Source organism: Sceloporus occidentalis, unplaced genomic scaffold (genome assembly GCF_023333645.1).
Source record: "Sceloporus occidentalis isolate IW3139 unplaced genomic scaffold, rSceOcc1.0.p SCAF_4, whole genome shotgun sequence".
NCBI classification, from domain to species: domain Eukaryota; kingdom Metazoa; phylum Chordata; class Lepidosauria; order Squamata; family Phrynosomatidae; genus Sceloporus; species Sceloporus occidentalis.
Window position 1 is genome coordinate 142,902,299 of NW_028316984.1, and position 17,525 is coordinate 142,919,823.

General features: G+C 39.8%; 1 protein-coding gene across 6 annotated transcripts in view; it reads left to right on the forward strand.

Annotated features, from left to right (window-relative positions):
- UBR1 (ubiquitin protein ligase E3 component n-recognin 1) overlaps positions 1-17,525 on the forward strand; it is a 130,869-nt gene that overhangs the window by 60,460 nt on the left and 52,884 nt on the right. For all 6 annotated transcript variants that reach the window (XR_016280967.1, XR_016280968.1, XM_089521859.1 and 3 more), the window contains 10 exons: positions 309-418; positions 3,308-3,400; positions 4,571-4,752; positions 5,926-6,131; positions 7,662-7,755; positions 10,258-10,410; positions 11,773-11,870; positions 12,936-13,029; positions 13,606-13,754; positions 15,336-15,391. Coding sequence is in view for 4 of the 6 variants with exons in the window: in XM_089521859.1 (XP_089377985.1) it covers positions 309-418; positions 3,308-3,400; positions 4,571-4,752; positions 5,926-6,131; positions 7,662-7,755; positions 10,258-10,410; positions 11,773-11,870; positions 12,936-13,029; positions 13,606-13,754; positions 15,336-15,391 (1,235 nt within the window). In the remaining 2 variants the exon portion in view is untranslated. The remainder of the gene's footprint in view (positions 1-308; positions 419-3,307; positions 3,401-4,570; positions 4,753-5,925; positions 6,132-7,661; positions 7,756-10,257; positions 10,411-11,772; positions 11,871-12,935; positions 13,030-13,605; positions 13,755-15,335; positions 15,392-17,525) is intronic.

Sequence of the window (17,525 nt, forward strand, 5' to 3'; positions counted from 1 at the left end):
GCAGTTTAGGGAGAGCTTCTTAGAATCCTCAGCCAGAGAATTTCAGTGCCTCAACAAGCTACAACCCCCAGAACTCTAGGGATGCAGCCATAGCAGTTAAAGTAGAAGCATAGTGCTGTAATTGTAGAATGAAAGGACTCCTGATGTTCAGCCATCAATTTCCAGAAGTCCCATGGTGAACAACAAGGGATCGTGGGCATTGTATCCTGACATATCTAAATGCTCAAGTGTACCCTGCCAATGCTGATTTCTTGTGCATATATATGCATGACTTTTCCTACCTTAAATTCCTATATCTCTTTGCAAAGGAATAGGAAGCTCTGCTTTGAATGCAATGAACATACTAATGATTTTGGAAAAACTGAAAGGAATTCAACAGTTGGAATCACAAAAAGACATGATAAACTGGGTCCTACAGGTAAGATCTGAACAGACAAAACTTCCAAATGTTAAAAGCCAACAGGAACTTTAAAAAATATTGTTGAAATGTTTCTGCAGAATATTGGATATGTGTAAAGTAATCTCTTCATAAGGTAACCTGTGCATTCCCCTCCCCTTTGGAACAAGGAAGAAAATATATTTTAAATCCGCAGTCCATAGACTAAATGAGTTTCCTAAAAACATGCCAGGTTATCTTCCATGATTTAAGTAGTAAACCATGAAAGCATGATTTTAAATACAGTGGTACCCCGGGATACGAATTGACCGCGTTACGAAATTTCCGGGGTACGAAAAAGTTAGATTTAAAAAAACTGTTCCGGGTAACGAAAGATTTTTCGGGTTACGAAAATCTTTTCGGCGCGTTTCGGCGCGAAATTCAAAGCGCGGCTAGCGGCTAGCGGCTTTCCAGCGGCTTTTCGGGTTGCGAAATGTATCGGGTTACGAACGGCGCCGCGGAACGAATTAAATTCGTAACCCGAGGTAGCACTGTATCCTGACTTCACGTATAAATCTTTGGCTCTGAACTGGTTATAACTACATAGGATAGGCTCATGGTATACCTTCCTATTCATTGGTAGTAAATAAAGCAAATTGCATGGTAGATCAGGGGTAGGCACTCTTTTTGAGCCGGGGGCCGGGTTGCTGTCCCTCAGACAACTGGGGGGCCGAAGCCAAAAAATAAATAATTGAATTTTTTTAAAAAAAAATTAAATAAATGAATAAACTGGGACAAATGTAGGACAAAAATTTCAAATGGAGGACACTTTAAACAAAATGGAGGACATGCTAAAAATTTGCTGATTTAAAAAAAAATCTTAATATAAATGCATGTTTCGGAGGCTTCTATAGACAATTGCCCCCCTTGCCTGCCTCCTCCTGATAGGCCAAAGCCCCCACGCCCTCACGCGAGAGGCCAAAGGCTCCAGCGGCAATCGGTGGCAGGACCGGGCTGGGGCCGGTCCCAAGGCCTTTCCGGGCCGCATCCGGCCCGCAGGCCGCAGGTTGCCTACCCCTGTTCTAGATCAATGACATTGTATGTCAGTGTCACTGTGTCTGAAAACAAACAAGAGATGCCATTGCATCCTCATGCAGAATCATTTTGGTTAAAAGAAGGTATGCATAGACTGAATCAATACGTTCCATCCAAAGACAATCCCAGCCATTCAGGAACCATCCATGTGTATACAGAGATAAGCCCACTGGGTAGCATTTCTTATTACACTATCCCCCAAATCAATATACTAACGAAAGATCTGGCCAATTGCAGAGGAACTTTGGTAGGAAACCCAGAGCTTGGCCCGGCCAAATAGATTTCTGTTGTCTCTATTTCTTGGTATCTCATCTGTCCTCAGCAGGATGGCTTCCTCAACACACATACACACAGAAATTGAGATGCTTCCTGCTTCATTTGAAAATTCTATTGCCTCTAAACATAATTTTTACAAATCCAAGAACTTAAATGACAAACACCCTGCAAGGGCAAGGAGCAGCAAATTTCCCATCCCTAGCAGTTTACCACCTGTGCTGGTTGACTCACCAGGAGCTCGTTACCACTATGATTTAAAGTGAACTGCCAATCGATTTATACGACCGTTGTTTCCATTTGAAACCGGTTGTGATCCTAATGTGATCGGTTTTAATAGCGATGAAGCGAGGCAAATGCAAAAAACTGCTCTTTCCAGACACTATTTTGTTGGTGATTCTTTTGGAAAGAATTGATTCTGAAGCATGTTCAACAAGTGGGAATGACGGATCTGAATCACATCATTCTGGAGGGGAGGGACTAATGGCAGAGGGGTGATTACCATCCCTCTTCAGTTTCTGGGAGATCCACCATCCCCCCCTCCCCCAGCGCTCCCTTTGTGCTTGTGGTGTGACCTATGGGTGCGTTTTAAAAAAAATCATAGAAGGTTCAATTCATTGATTTTGCATCTACTTAAAAAGGCAAATACAGTTGGCCCTTCTTATACACAGATTTTTTATACACAGATTCAAGCATCCATGGTTTGAAAATGTTCAAAAAAAGTATAAATTTCAAATATCAAACCTTGATTTTCCAACTTTTCTAAGGGACATCATTTTGCTATGTCATTATATTTAATGGGACTTGAGCATCCACGGATTTTGTTATCCACAGGGGATCTTGGAATCAAACCCCAGCGTATAACAAGGGTCCATCTTCGATCAATTTATTATATATATATATGTGTGTGTGTGTGTGTGTGTGTGTGTGTGTGTGTATGCGCCATTAAGTCCTTTGAGGATTATAGCACTGTGCTCCTGAGCACCTATTCACCTCTTTGGGGGAAGCACCTCCTGAGTGATGCCCAGTCAAGAGGCCCAGTGCCTGCCAGTGCCCTCTCCGTACCGAGAGCCCAGGCTGCCGCTTATGTCACTGATGATGCACAGATGATTGACATGCATTTTGAAGCGGTGCAAACTAGTGGGGATGACAATCATGCCAAAAAAAAAGCAATTACAAGGACATAATGAAAAGATCCGCTTTTATAGTGGGAATGACAGACCTTTTGGAATCGATTTGCCAACATGGAGCGAAGGCGAATCCCAAACCAGTTTAAATGTAAGTGGGAATGAGCCCTAAGATTTATGCTAACCTAACTCAACTCTTCAGAAACTGGGAGTTAGAAAATCATTAATGATAATTGAATTTCAACTTTCAAGTAAAGATAGTGAGAGGATGGGGGATAGTGGCGGCGGCCGCAGCAGCATTGAATGCTGGTACTGTTATTATTACAGTGTGTCTCAGGTCCACATAACTTTCTTATAAGGAAATGTAAATTTGATATGCTGCATGCACGGTATGCAGAATCTATTCTTGTTTTAACCATTAAATCTCTTTTCACAGATGTTTGAAACAGTAAAATGTCTAAGAGAGAAATCTTGCCTTCCCACAGTAGCTGCTGCAGCATCTGGATTGGAGTCTACAAAAAGCAACGAGGTAACCACAGACAGGAAATAGATAATGCATACTCAAGAAAGCTGGATTGTTCTCCCTTCAAATTTCAGTTCCTTGGACTAGCCGTATATTTGTATGATCAGTGTCTTTGTATAATGAAAAGAACTGAACTTCCAAATTGGGATCCAATGTGATTAGAAAGAAACTTCTACATCTCTCAGTGTATTCTTTCACCAATATGCCTTTCTGACAGATTTTTCTGTATCTAGTCTGTGTAGCGGCATATCACAGTAAGTACTTGTCTGAACTTTCTTGCCCTGAAAATTATCTGTATTTTCCCTCTTCCAAAGAAGGGTGGATCATTTTAGGCTGAAGGAGCATCACTTTGTTATCTACAGTTTACTGGCTTAAATTGTTATCTTATATATCAGGGGTAGGCAACCCTTTTGAGCCGGGGGCCGGGTTGCTGTCCCTCAGACAACTGGGGGGCCAAAGCCAAAAAATAAATAATTAAATGATTTTTTTTTTAAAATAAATAAATAAATAAATAAACCAGGACAAATGTAGGACAAAATTTTCAAATGGAGGGCACTTTTTTAATAAAAAATGGAGGACATGCGAAAAAATTTGCCGATTTTTAAAAAATGTTAAGATAAATGCATGTTTCTGAGGCTTCTATAGACAATTGCCCCACCATGCCCCTCGCACAAGACACCAAAGGCCCCAGCGGCAATCGGCAGCAGGACCGGGCTAGGGCCGGTCCCAAGACCTCACCGAGCCGCATCCGGCCCACGGGCCGCAGGATGCCTACCCCTGCTATAGATATTGCATTGATGCAGCATTTTGAGAATGCTGATTATTTGTTTAAGTCAAGGCAGATCAAGTATAGTCTACTGCATTCCACTAATTCGATCGTGGCAATATTGTTTAGCGAAAAACAGCTTTTCCATGTCCATTTTAGTCATCTAACTGAATTAGTCATCTAACTTAGCCAGCAGCTCAGCATAGTGGTTATAGCTTAGAGTTGGGCTCTGAGGGAAACACAATGTTCAGCAGTAATATTTTGGCGAGCCTACAAGGGCTCCACATCCCTTAAACATATCTTCTTATGCCTACAACCATTAAAGTACCCAATACAAATCATTCCTGAAAGATACTATTTCTTGCTTTAGTTTGTTTTTGGTTTTGTTTTGTTTTTCTGCTGCTAAAAAGATGCAAAGAATTCAGGACAAAGAGAAAGCTGAGAGGAAAAGAAAAGCAGAAGCAGCCAGACTTCATCGCCAGAAAATCATGGCCCAGATGTCTGCTTTACAGAAGAATTTCATTGAAACACATAAGCTGTTATATGAAAATACACAAGAAGTACAGGGAAGAGATCCTATGGAAGAGGAAAGGTAGGAAAAAACAATGTTCTGTAATAAATTTTTGGCTAGTTTTTGACAATATATAATAATACAAAATAATATAAATGGCTGGTTGATGTAAGAGTTTTATAGGCTTCTGTGAAACCAGGATATCATCCTTTATTCTGATGAACATAATTCTCTTATCTGGGTTTCAGCATATGGGTAAAAAGAAAACATTGTAAACATGATCTTGAGACTTGGTTTTCTCCTTCTGTCTGATTTTTATAAAGCATGCCAGAAGAAATCATAGTTTCTAGAAAAAGTATTCACTGGACTATATCCAACCTTACACATACAGACTTTGCCACATCCAGCAAGAGTTTGCCTTCCCTTCCTCCCCTGAAGCCCCACCCCAGCTCTACTCTACAGGGTCCCTCAACCCTTTGGAGCAGAATTGGAGGCCTTCAGTGATGAGAGATAATTTGATCCTCCAGCACTTAGAATCATAGAGTTGGAAGAGACTATAAGGGCCATCCAGTCCAACCCCCTGCAATGCAGGAAATCTCAATCAAAGCATACCCAACAGATAGTTATCCAGCCTCTGTCTAAAGACCTCCAAGGAGGAAGACTCCACCACTCTCCAAGGGAGTGTGTTCCACTGTCAAACAGCCCTTACCGCCAGGAAGTTCCTCTTAATGTTGAGGTGAAATCTCTTTTCCTGGAGCTTGCATCCATTGTTCCATTTCTGTTTCACAAATGGAAACACATAATAGGATACAACTGTTCTTCCATAATTTTTGCAAGTCCAAGTCAGATCTGTCAAAAACCTAGAGGGGGAACGTGTGGTTCTCCAGATGTTGCTAAACTGCAACTCTCATCAGCCTAGCCAGCATAGGCAGTGATGAGGAATGACAGGAATTGCAGTTTATCAGTATCATGAGAACCAAACTTTATCAACACCAATATGGACATTCCTTCTGATGTACTGTGAATTCTCTTCTGCCCGTTCAGCAACTAACTATGTTTGAAACCAGTGATGCCCTTTTTATTTGGACAACATAAACTTAAGAAAAGAGGGATATCTTTATTGAAGTTCAGCTGGGCACTAAGGCAATACATACCTAATTTTAAAGCATAATTTCATTATATATAAATAATGTTTGTTTGAACCTAACTGCTGGCCACAAGTTTGCTAGTTTGAGTCTTTTTGTTTCTTTCTAGCAGCCCACCAGTTATCGATTATACCAGAATTACCTTGGGGCCTAAGAGGGGACCATCTATAACAGAAAAAGAAATCTTGACATGCATCTTATGCCAGGAAGAACAGGAAGTGAGGCTAGAGTGTGCTGCCATGGTTTTATCTGCCTGTGTCCAGAAATCCACTGTCTTAACCCAGTATAGGGGGAAGATGCTAGAACTTTCAGGAGGTATGTATCCCCCCCCCAACCTACCTGGTGCATAGACACTAGTATGGGTTCAGGTCCCATTCTGGTAAAGCATCTGTTAGAGCAAATTACATAACTATATTTCTTGTACTGAAGCATTTTTAATGTTTTTTTAGAAGTCATCTTGAAGGAAATGCGTATAGCAAAATTCAACTAGTTTTTATGTTCAAATCCTGATGTATTCTGTCAGCTATGTAGTAACTGTGGATGCTGGGGGGATGGGTTGTGCTTTAGCTAGGCTTTAGAGATAGTGATATATAGTGCTAGGCTGGACCAGGTGTGGGCTATCTAGTGTCCTTGACGGTCGGGCTCACAGAGACTGGGAATGCAGTTTCGTTTCTGTGAGAAGAGCAGCTCAGGGGGGAGGAATGGAGGATGGGAACTAGTAAAGAGAAGGAGGGGTCCTGTTGCGCGGGCTTTTGCAAGGGGAGGAGTAGTTTGGCTCAGGGGGGAATTTATGCATTGGTTTGGCTGGGAGGGGTCAGTCTCAGCTATGAAGCTGAGTGATGTAGAATTGCTGATTCTGGAGCTATCAATAAAGTGCTGTTGATTTATCAATCAAGCCGACTGGTTGATTGTCCAGGATTCTGGTCTCGCACTCTGACATTTTATCACCAGGAGGCTTCCAGCGGCAGAACAAGAAGACATATTCTCCCTTTCAGCTCTTCTTGGCCCTAAACTATTTGTTCTAGAATGGTTCCCTAACCGGGACACCTGGTGGCACAGTGGTTAAATGCCAGTACTGCAGCCACAACGTTATGAGTTCAATCCTGAGGGGCTCCAAGGTTGACTCAGCCTTCCATCCTTTCAGAGGTCGGTAAAATGAGTACCCAGCTTGTTGGGGGCAATTGGCTTACACGTTGTAAACCGCCTAGAGATTGCTTAATTCATTATGAAGTCGTATAGAAATTTAAATGATATTGCTAATCTTCCAGAACAGATTGAGGAGGGAAGAGAGAAAGGGACATCACTGTAAATTGTACACCCTTACATTAGGTATAATGCTGACTCTGGACAGAAACAAGTTAGTATTCTGCCCTTGCAGCTGAGAAAAGGTACAAAGGAGATGCCCCAGTTTCTCTAAACAAACTGTATTCTAAGTTTTATTGTCTGAAGTAAAATTCATCCGGGGGGTGGGGGGTGGGGGTAAAGCCATTGTTATGAAAAATCACAAGAGGAACAAAATAGCTCTGGTTTGCTTTTCATTCTAGTATTATATAATAAAAATAAATGTGGTGCAAGTTATAGTTCGGAGTTTAGACTCTGGTGGGACCTTTTGTCTTTGACTTGAAAAAACCAAAAACAACCTGACCTTTAATATAATAGAATTTAAGAGTAAAGCTGATATGCTCTGTATTTGAGACATAATATAGAAGTCTCATTTAACTCTTCCTAGTTCTCTGAAACTGAACTTGTCTGGCAGAACTAGATGTCTTAATTTTGTTAGAAAAGATTTTGCCAAATGTAAACTCACATTTGATGTAATGGTGTACATTTTTTTTTCTTAAACAGATAAAATAGATCCTCTCTTCATGAATCCTGATTTGTCATGTGGAACTCATACAGGCAGTTGTGGACATGTGATGCATGCTTCCTGCTGGCAGAAGTAAGCAAACAACATTTACTAAATATTATTTATTTGCTTTATCTACTATGAGTTTTCAAACAGTCTCTTCCAGAGTTCTTATGCATATTAATGCAGGCATTAGCAGAAAGTACATCTGGAGATATACAGAAAGGAGCCCTGGTGGAGCAGTGGTTAAATGCCTGTACTGCAGCCATTCACTCAAAACCATAAGGTTGCGAGTTGAATACCATCAAAAGGGCTCAAGTCATTTCCCCAAGGTCACCCAGTGGGTTTCCATGGCCGAGTGGGGATTTGAACCCTGATCTCCCAGTGTTTTAGTCCAACACTCAAACCACAATGCCACTCTAACTCTCTTAACAATTACATTTAGGCTTACATATTTAAGAACAGTGAGTGCCACTTAGTTGTGATATTCAAAACAATTCCTGAAATTCTTTAATTCTAAGTGGATTATAGGGTTTTATTTAAAAAAAAAACAAAGTAGATCACATAGTTCTATCTACCTCTGTAATGAATGGTCAAACAGCCTCAGATACTTCAGTGGGGAAAAAATGACATCAAAGTGAAATATGTGTACAGTCAACAAACTGAAATATATGAAGTAAAATATACCTATATTGAAAGAACTGCAAAGTAAAATAAAGGTAGAAAAACCTGTTTAGAGTCAATAATGTCTATTGTATATTCTAGTGAGTTCCAAATATAGTGGGGGTTTTCCTGGGTTTTTGCTTGCAGTAGAAAATATTTTTATTTGAAAATTTGACTAGGCATCATTGACTACTTTGACTCTTTAAATGAACATGTCTTCCATGTGATTGAAATCCTTTAAAGCCTTTTTAAAAAAAGAAGAGTTCTGGAGTATATTAGAGCCAGGAAATAATACAGGGCTGAAAACTGTCCCTAAAAAGGGCCATTCACTTCAAATCAGTACATCTAGATATAAATGGATATCTGAAAAGCCTGTTCCTATGGTCTAAACCTATGTCCACATGAGCTGATTTTTAAATAATCTGTCAACTTTCATTTGAGAACAAGGTACTATTTGCATCAGGGCTTAAGCTCTTTTTCAGCCATTGATGAAAATGACCCCCCCCCCCCCTCCTCTCCAGGCTGTTGTATACATCGTCTCTGCCTCTATTCATGTAGAACATCTTCCTAATTATAGTTTCTGATCCATTTAAATGAAATGCAGTGAAGAGAGGAATTTTTATTCCATTTGTATGGAACTGGAATTAAAAGCAGCACTCAGGAAAATGGAGAGGGATAATTGCTCTCAGTCTTCAGACCACGTATAGGGCCTGCACAGGCCAGCTCCTGGCTCCTTCCCTCCTCATGTCCTTTCCCATTCCCAGTCAAATGGCTAGAGGAAACTGTAGCAAGTTGCAAGTACATTTCTACCGCTTATCAGTGAACTAGCACTGCCTAAGTGGTTTACAATGTGTAATCCAATTGCCCCCAACAAGCTGAATGCTCATTTTACTGACCTACGAAAGAATGGAAGGCTGAGTTGACCTTAGAACCCTGCTTGGAATTGAACTTACAGCCTTGTGGCTGCAGTACTGGCATTTAAGCACTGCACCACCGGGACTCCACTTACCTCTTTACTGAGTGGAGATAATAGCAGACATTCACCTTGCACACCACTTTCCATTCCAGTCAAGATTCCAGATACTTGCAAAGTTGGGTGCATATTCACATCCAGGAACCATCTGAATCCTGAGCATGGAACTTAGGCTGTATCCACACTGCAGAGATAAACTGGATAAACCACTTTAACTACCATGGCTCAGTGCTATGGGATTCTGGGAACTAGTTTTCCAAAGCTCTAGTACCATAACAAACTACATTTCCCAGAAGTCCGTAGCATTGAGCCATGGCAGTTAAAAGGGTGTCAAACTGGGTTGTTTCTGCAGTACAGATGCAGCCTTAGCTGCCTATTGGAAGTTCCTGCTGAGTGGGCTTCTGTTCACTGTCCTTCCTTCACAGGGAAGGCTGAGGAGCAACAAAGTCGGGTCACCAGCTGGAGGTTCTCTATCTACCACTTTGTCTGGGCAGCTGTTGATTTCAGGAATTTGGCTGTGTTCCAGGCTGGGGAAGCAATTAGCTGTCACTAACAAAAGCCCTCTTATAGACCATATTGGCTTGCCAATAATCTGTGATACAGATTTTCAGATTAGGCTAGTACTCTGCTCTGTCACAGGCATGTACTGCCTGTTGGATTTAGGTAGCTGCAGTCTGTTGTGTTCTAAATTCTCACACTGTGCTCTGCTTTTGTTGATCTCTCATAAATCCCAGTAGCAAGTTTGGCAAAACCCAAAAGATGCAAAGTATACTCCAAATGGTAGGATCCCAGATATTGCCCCTCCTTTTCTCTTATGCACAAGATCAAAAATGCAACATAATCCAAATGTGTAATGGCAAAATATTCTGACACAGAAAAGAACTAAATGAATATCATAACTCTGCTTTTGCATTATGTTCTAGAAGCCTTTCTTTTGGTTGTCCATTTAATGATTACAGATACTTTGAAGCCATTCAGCTAAATTCTCGGCAACGTCATCATGTTGAACAGGTTTTTGACTTGGAGAATGGAGAGTATCTCTGCCCACTTTGCAAATCCCTGTGCAACACTGTGATACCTATCATCCCTTTGGAAACACAGAAAATAAATAGGTATGTTACAGCATTTCATTTGTCCAGCAGATGCTTCTCCCCACTGTGCTATTGGGGAGAATGTTTATTTTCTGTTTGTACTAGGATTTTATATTATTTATAAATATTTTATTATTATTGAAATATGTATATCACATGGTATATTCAAGCATTTCAGGGCAATGTACAATCAAGTCAATTTAAAGAGTTTAATATAATCTAAAACAGTAAAATTAATTTAAATAGACTAAAAACATACACTCAGCCCTCAGTATCTGCAGATTTGCCACCTGCAGATTCAAGCATCCATGGACAGCAAGCCTGCATCATCCACAATGGCAGCGTGTGCACGTGGCTGTGCAACAATTAGGGACAGCCCCCGGTGTCTCCAGTGGCAGCGCATGCATTTGGCTGTGCCACCATTAAGTCCCGTTGTCTCTAACATGGCCACACCACCATTGGAGACAGCGGGGGCTGTCTCTGATGGCAGTGCGACCACGTGCACATGCCACCATTGCAGTTCTGTTGTCCTTAATGCCTGCATGGCTGCATGCACGCACTGCCCTTGGGGACAATGGAACTTGAGCATCCATGGATTTTGGTATCTGGGGGGTGGTCTGGAACGAATCCCCTGCGGATACCAGGGGCCAACTGCATTAAACAGTTTAGCAAGCTAAAGCAAGACTTTATATGCTGTTAAAACAAACAGATAATTTGAAACTATAAAAATGTACAGATTTGTATGATATTGATGTTTTACTTGGTGCTGGAAGAATGCCAGTATAGTGGGCCCTTGGTATCTGGTGAGATTTGTTTCCAGCCCCAACCCCCCCCCCCCCCCCCGTGGATACCAAAATCCTTAGGTGCTCAAGTCCCATTAAGTACTGTGGCATAGTAAAATGGTGTCCCTTATATAAAATTGCAAAATCAAGGGTTTGGTGTTTTGGGTTTTTTTGTTTTGTTTTTTTGGAATTCATATATTTTTTAAATATGGTCAAGCCATGGATGCTTGAATCCATGGATACAGAGGGCTGACTGTATTGGACCCATCTTGGCCTTTAAAGGGGAAATTATCACATAATCAAGACAGCACAGCAGAGGAGGTCCTCATCCATGTCTCCCTCAGTATAAAGCTGCCTGTTGAGATATTTTGTTCTACCGAGAGGAAATATTAGTATTGCATGGCTTGAACAAATTTGATCTGTTCATAATGAAATTATGTGTTTGAATAATCACAGCCGGTAAATAGCTGTTTTGATGTACAATAAATGTATTTATTTAACTTATTTACTATATAAGGCATGAACGTTTCCAAAACTAGGCTGCAGTGACTAGATTTCAGGTTATGCTTGTAAAAATGATAACTAAGCTTTTTATTGCCAGTGAGGATGCATTGGTGGTGGCGCAGCTTCTGTCCCTCTCAAAGTGGATGGAGATTGTTATGGCCCGGATATCTGGTTACAACAAGAAAAACGCTGAAGGTTTGTATAATTTATTCAGAACTTTTCCTTTGGAGAAACAATTTGAATAGCCTACTGAGAATTAAAATTGATGGGGTGGAGTGTCCAGTTAAGTCTTCCCTGGTGATGGAATTCCTTCATTCAGGAGAATGACAAGGGAATAATGCAACCCTTTGTAGTCCCTAGCATGTTCTTATAATCTCTTCTAGAAAGTAGAAAGACCATCTGAATCAGCTTTGGGAGAGATGCAACAGGCTACAGAAAGGGAGAAAGAGAAAGTCTCATTACACAAGCACCATTCCCAGAATTTTATAGACATTATTTCTTATATTGCTAGAGGTACACTTTTGGAAAGCATGACAGCTTATTGTCTTGCTTAATTATAGATGACTGAATGTAGCTTCTAAAATGTTTCTTAAAATGGAACTTAGGCCTGTCTAAGGGAAAGTATAAGGCATTTTAAAAGGAGTTTATTCTCCTACAAAGACTGAATGGGTTATGATTCCATTTCTTCTGTTGATTGATTGTAATACAGTCTTCTGAAGCCTGTATTTTTTATATATACATTTTCATTGTAATTTACCTGGTTGTACACTTCTGGTGTAGTCAATTAACATACTAATTCTTTCTCTTTATGTGAGTTTGACTTTCTACTACACTTAAAACTGTTGTGGTATATTGCACACATATTCAAATGGCTTTATGATTGTTTCTGCTCTTGAGACTCACAAATTTCAGCTGAAAAGTGGTATTCAAAGATTAAACTAGTCTAGTTAATGATCTAAAGAATTTGTAAATTGAGTGATATAATTACAGCGTTATAATGTGTATAATTACAGCACTTTAGAAATAAAGTTTAATAATAATAATAATGATAACACTTTTTTATATTATACTGCATGAAACTGATAAAAATAAAAGAAAACATTAAACTAGTTTGTATGCATAGTCATCTAGTCATCTGAACACTGCAATACAGATTGCTATATGTGGCTAAATACATCTGATTTCATGCTCTAGACTTTTTAAAAAAGTATAATTAATAATGTTATTTCAGTTTGACATCTGCTTTTTTTTTTTTTTAAGAAACACAACCAATTGCTCCATCTTTACTTGATAAAGAAATGGAAGATTCCTCATCTGATTTCCATTCTATTCTTAGCTTTGGAGTTCAGCCTTTGTGAGTGTCATTTTTCTGATTCTCCTTGATGTATAGGGATTGGAGTATTGGGAAGGAGTATGATTAGCATTGGTTTTAATTGTTCGTTTTGGAAAGTGAAAGTATAAGTGTTCTGGAAGGAAAATTATTGTTTATTTGTTTTCTTAACTAAATAGTTCACATTTGGGAGCTTAGAGTATGGAAGAAGTATATTCTATGACATTTTTATTCTTTCTATATTTGTTTTTTGTGTGTCATCTTTGCTTATGCTGGAAATAATATTTTTATTTTTTAAAATCTATAATGGAACTTGCCTTTTCTTTCTGTTCATCAAAGAAAAAAGCAAAAAACTCTGCCCGAGTTCTGTCTAATTATTGGCCATCCTTGTTTTAAGTATATAATTTGGATCAAGTGCATAAAGTATGTAGAGACCTTAAAGTTGTCTACTGTAACTTTGACCCTGTTGTTGAAATGCTGTAAAGATTTTAAGGTATTACCAAAAATGGCTAATTCATAATGACAGTTACAAACCTTCACTGAACCTTCTGTTTATCATCACCAGTTTACCATCTGAGGTCTTCTTGGCTCTCTTCACAGAGTCAAGTATTCTAATAGTATCAAGGAGATGGTGGTTCTCTTTGCCAGTGCAATTTATAGGATTGGATTAAAGGTTGCTCCCAATGAAACTGATCCACGCATTCCTGTGATGACTTGGAGCACATGTGCTTTTACTATTCAGTGTTTAGGTAAGTCAAACATAGAATTTCTTAAACAGATTGAATGTTAGCTTTTTTATATATTAAGAACAGGTAGAGCTTTATTTTTTCCAATATAGGAATGCTACTAAAATTATATTTCTGAAATACTAATATATGGTACAGTTTTAGATAAAGTAGGTAATAATGAACTAAACTCAAAACCTCACAGTACCTTATTAGGATATCCCATTTCAAAGGGACAATAAAATACTTTGTTGTAATGTCAGGAAGTAAAAGCTGCCTTGTACTTGTATGACTCATAATGTAGATTTTTTAAAAATATCTTCAAAAGTCTCTTAATGTTCTTTGATGTAAAATGGATGTCAGAATTGTTTTCAGACATGAAATCAGAAATACTGATATATCCATTTCCTGGAAGAGTAATCTTGTAAAAGTGAGACCACATCACTCAAAGCTACAATTGGTCAATTCAGTTTGCATTGATTTTTAGTTAGTCACGAAGAAAAGTGATGAGGGATACCATGGAAGGTTTTCTCCCTACCTCCTATCTTTGAATGGAAGAGGTCCACATTTTCAAATAACACTTTACTAGCTGTGCTCCCTTCCCCCCCCCCCCCCCCGCCAGACACCTTGGTAATCAGCAATAGGAATGGATGTTACTGAGGTGTTTACCTCGCCCCTTTGTCTACCTATATCTGCTTTCTCTACAGCAGATGGTGGTGCTTACATTGAACTGAGAGACAAGGTTGTTTGCTTTAGAGCACATAGTTGGTTCACAATCAAACTGAAGTTAGCAACAGGGACTTGCCATGTGCTACACTGGCTGTTTTGTAGTAATGTGCTATCCAAGTGTTCATACTTGGACCATAGCAAGCCATGGAGAGGGATTCATATGATGGAAATTTTGCCATCTGACCCAAACATGTTCTAGCAAAGCCTTCTCCATGACATCTAAGTTTTACATGGAGGATCACTGAATCGTTAGCCCTCAACTACAGACTCACATTGAGAAGTGTGCTTTGAAAACCTACTGAATTGCTTGACGAGCAGTAAGATGAGAGTACTGCTATCTTAAGAGCCACTGTGGCATAGTGATTTGAGTATGAGTCTGGAGACCAGGGTTTGATTCCCCGCTCAGCCATTGAAACCCACTGGGTGACCTTAAGCAAATCACATACAACTGCCATCTTACCAATATGTGAAAAGTTCTTATTCTGTCAAGTTAATGAATTTGAATTAATATATATACCGGGTGTGCCAAAACTCATTCTCCGTGAACAGATTAGAGCTAAAGGAGGCCATCATATTAGAATTTGCAAACATCAGAGAAAATGTTACTTTACTTAGGAATGTTTCAAGGTCATGCTTCATCCAAGTAAGAAAATGTTTAGAATAAAATGGCAGCTAATTTGAATGTTTCATTTAATTTATATAATAAAATGCCAATGGGGGCATGGCATTTTGCCAAAACTAAGAAGAAAAGTTCATGTACTGCACTAATAGTCTTGTAGTAATATGCTCTTATGGTATTCATAGAAACTTAAGTCCAAGCCATTCCAGCTTTTGCTGTACATGAGTCACCATAAACATTTTTTGTTTCTTTTGAAGAAAATCTTCTAGAAGATGAGGACAAGCCTTTATTTGGTTCTCTACAAAATAGACAGGTATATATGATTTTTAAAATGTAGTTATTATTAGACAACTGCCATAGTAATAGCAAATGTATTAGTAATTCCTTAGGAGATATTCCAAAGGGAGAGCTCCTTAACAGCTTTCCTCCATTTATGTTATACACAAGTGTTTTGACAAAATCATAATTATAACTGAAAAATGGGAACAATTGCTAGATGTGTTACAGCAAACTTGCAGACACTCTGTGCAGTTAACATTTGATTGGTTAAAATTATACTCTAGGATAATTATTGAGTTTAAGGGATGGTTTTCTCTATTCTTGGGATGGCAGGTGGAGCAATCTACCACCTGAGGGTTTGCTTCACTTGACAACCAACTGGGCAGGAATCCAGGTTCTAAGTTCTTTTCTGTTATATCCATTGAGATTTCTTCCCTTCTCCGTTAGTTTTTAATTACCTGTCCTGCCAGCCTGTCAGAGAAAAACCTTTTCCAGTACTTAGGAAGTTTAGATATAGAAGGAACAAAAAAAATTTCAGAGACTAGAATAAAATTAGTAGAAAATAGAGAAAAATACAGAATGGAAACACAGACACCAGAATGGAAAGTGGGAAAGGAAAAGACAAAAAATATAAAATCCCAGATAACAACTGGCCATTGTGTCTCTGAGGAGAACAAAAAAGATATATTGAGAGAAAATTTTCAGTCCTTAACTGAGAGTGAGACTGAAGAAATTAAAATAAAAGTTGCAATAAACAGCAGACCAAGACCAGGCGAAGCGTGGCTCGGAGGCAGCTGACCCAGTGAGTAAAAGTAAAAATGAAAAATGAGGATTGTGGCAAGGTAATAGAGTTGGCATGAGATAGGAGAAGAAAGGGAATATGAATCAGATGGGAGATTGTCAAATAAGGAAGAGGATAGTGAAATAAAAAACATATAAGTTGTTTTAGAGTGAATGGTTCAAAAGCTTGTTGAAAAAGGTATTGCAAACTTTGGGGCTAAGGAATAACATAGGAAACAATCAGTCTCAAGAGTCAAGTGAAAAGGATGACAAAGTAGCATCAGTCATTAGGCAGCAGGTTTCTCAAGATGAGGTAATTCCTTTGCCTGAAATGTTTTAAGAGTTCATTGAGACAGAGTGGAAAACAAACCTAAATCCTAATTTTTTTTAAGGATAGTCAAAAGTTATGTTGTTTTGAGAAAAAAGGAAATGAATCTTCTTAAAATTCCACTCGTGGCTGGTCCAATAATAGTATTGCTCTCCAGTACTGTTGTTCCATGTGAAGGGGGTACAACATTGAAGAGGGTAATTGAGAGACAGGCAGATATGGCACTTAGAAATGCACACAAAGCCTTGGTGGTGACAATATGAGCTTCAGTAGTGACCTAAATGTTCTCTTGAGTGGCAGTGCTATGGATTCAAGAGATTGTAGAATCAGACGTTAAGTATGCATGCGCTATACAGAGCTTTAGATAGAGTAAAGAGGGGACTTCAATATGTAGCAGATGTGAGACATGACTCCACTGCTTTTGCAGCAAGGAGCATAAATAAAGGCGGGTTACAGACGGGCAGGGGAAGACGTCTTGAAGGTGTCTTCCCCTGAATACGGAGCCTCCAGACCGCCCGCCCCGGGGGCATGGCTAAGGTGGATGGGGCTTCCACACTGGGGGTAGTGAAGACGCCTCACCTGGGGCCGTTTCTTACTCGCAGCTTCCATACCGCCGCCTTGCAGGACGCTGCAAAGAGAGAGGCAGCTTCCGCACGGGCGGCCAAAAACGCGGCTTTTTTTTTTCCTTTTGCCGGCTGGCGGATGCGCAGCTGCGCAGCTGCGACGGTCAGCACCAGCGGCAGAAAGCATATGTGCACATTTAAAGTGCCCAGACCCCTTTAAACTTTTTCCCCTGCCCTACCCAAGAACAAAGGTGGCCTCCTGCCAGCTAGTGATCAGCTGGTGTTGGCATCCTTGTCCGCTTGCACGTTGCCAGTGTCACCAGCATCATGGATGCCTCCTCTCCTTTGGTCCCCACACTCTTGCTGAATCTGCAATGCACAACCACAGCTGTCGCTGCTGCCACCACTGCCACCGCTGTCCCCCTGCCATCCCCCATCACCTCCCTTGTACATATGTAAATATTTAAAGTTTTAGTGTTTTTTTATTGTTAGGTGAA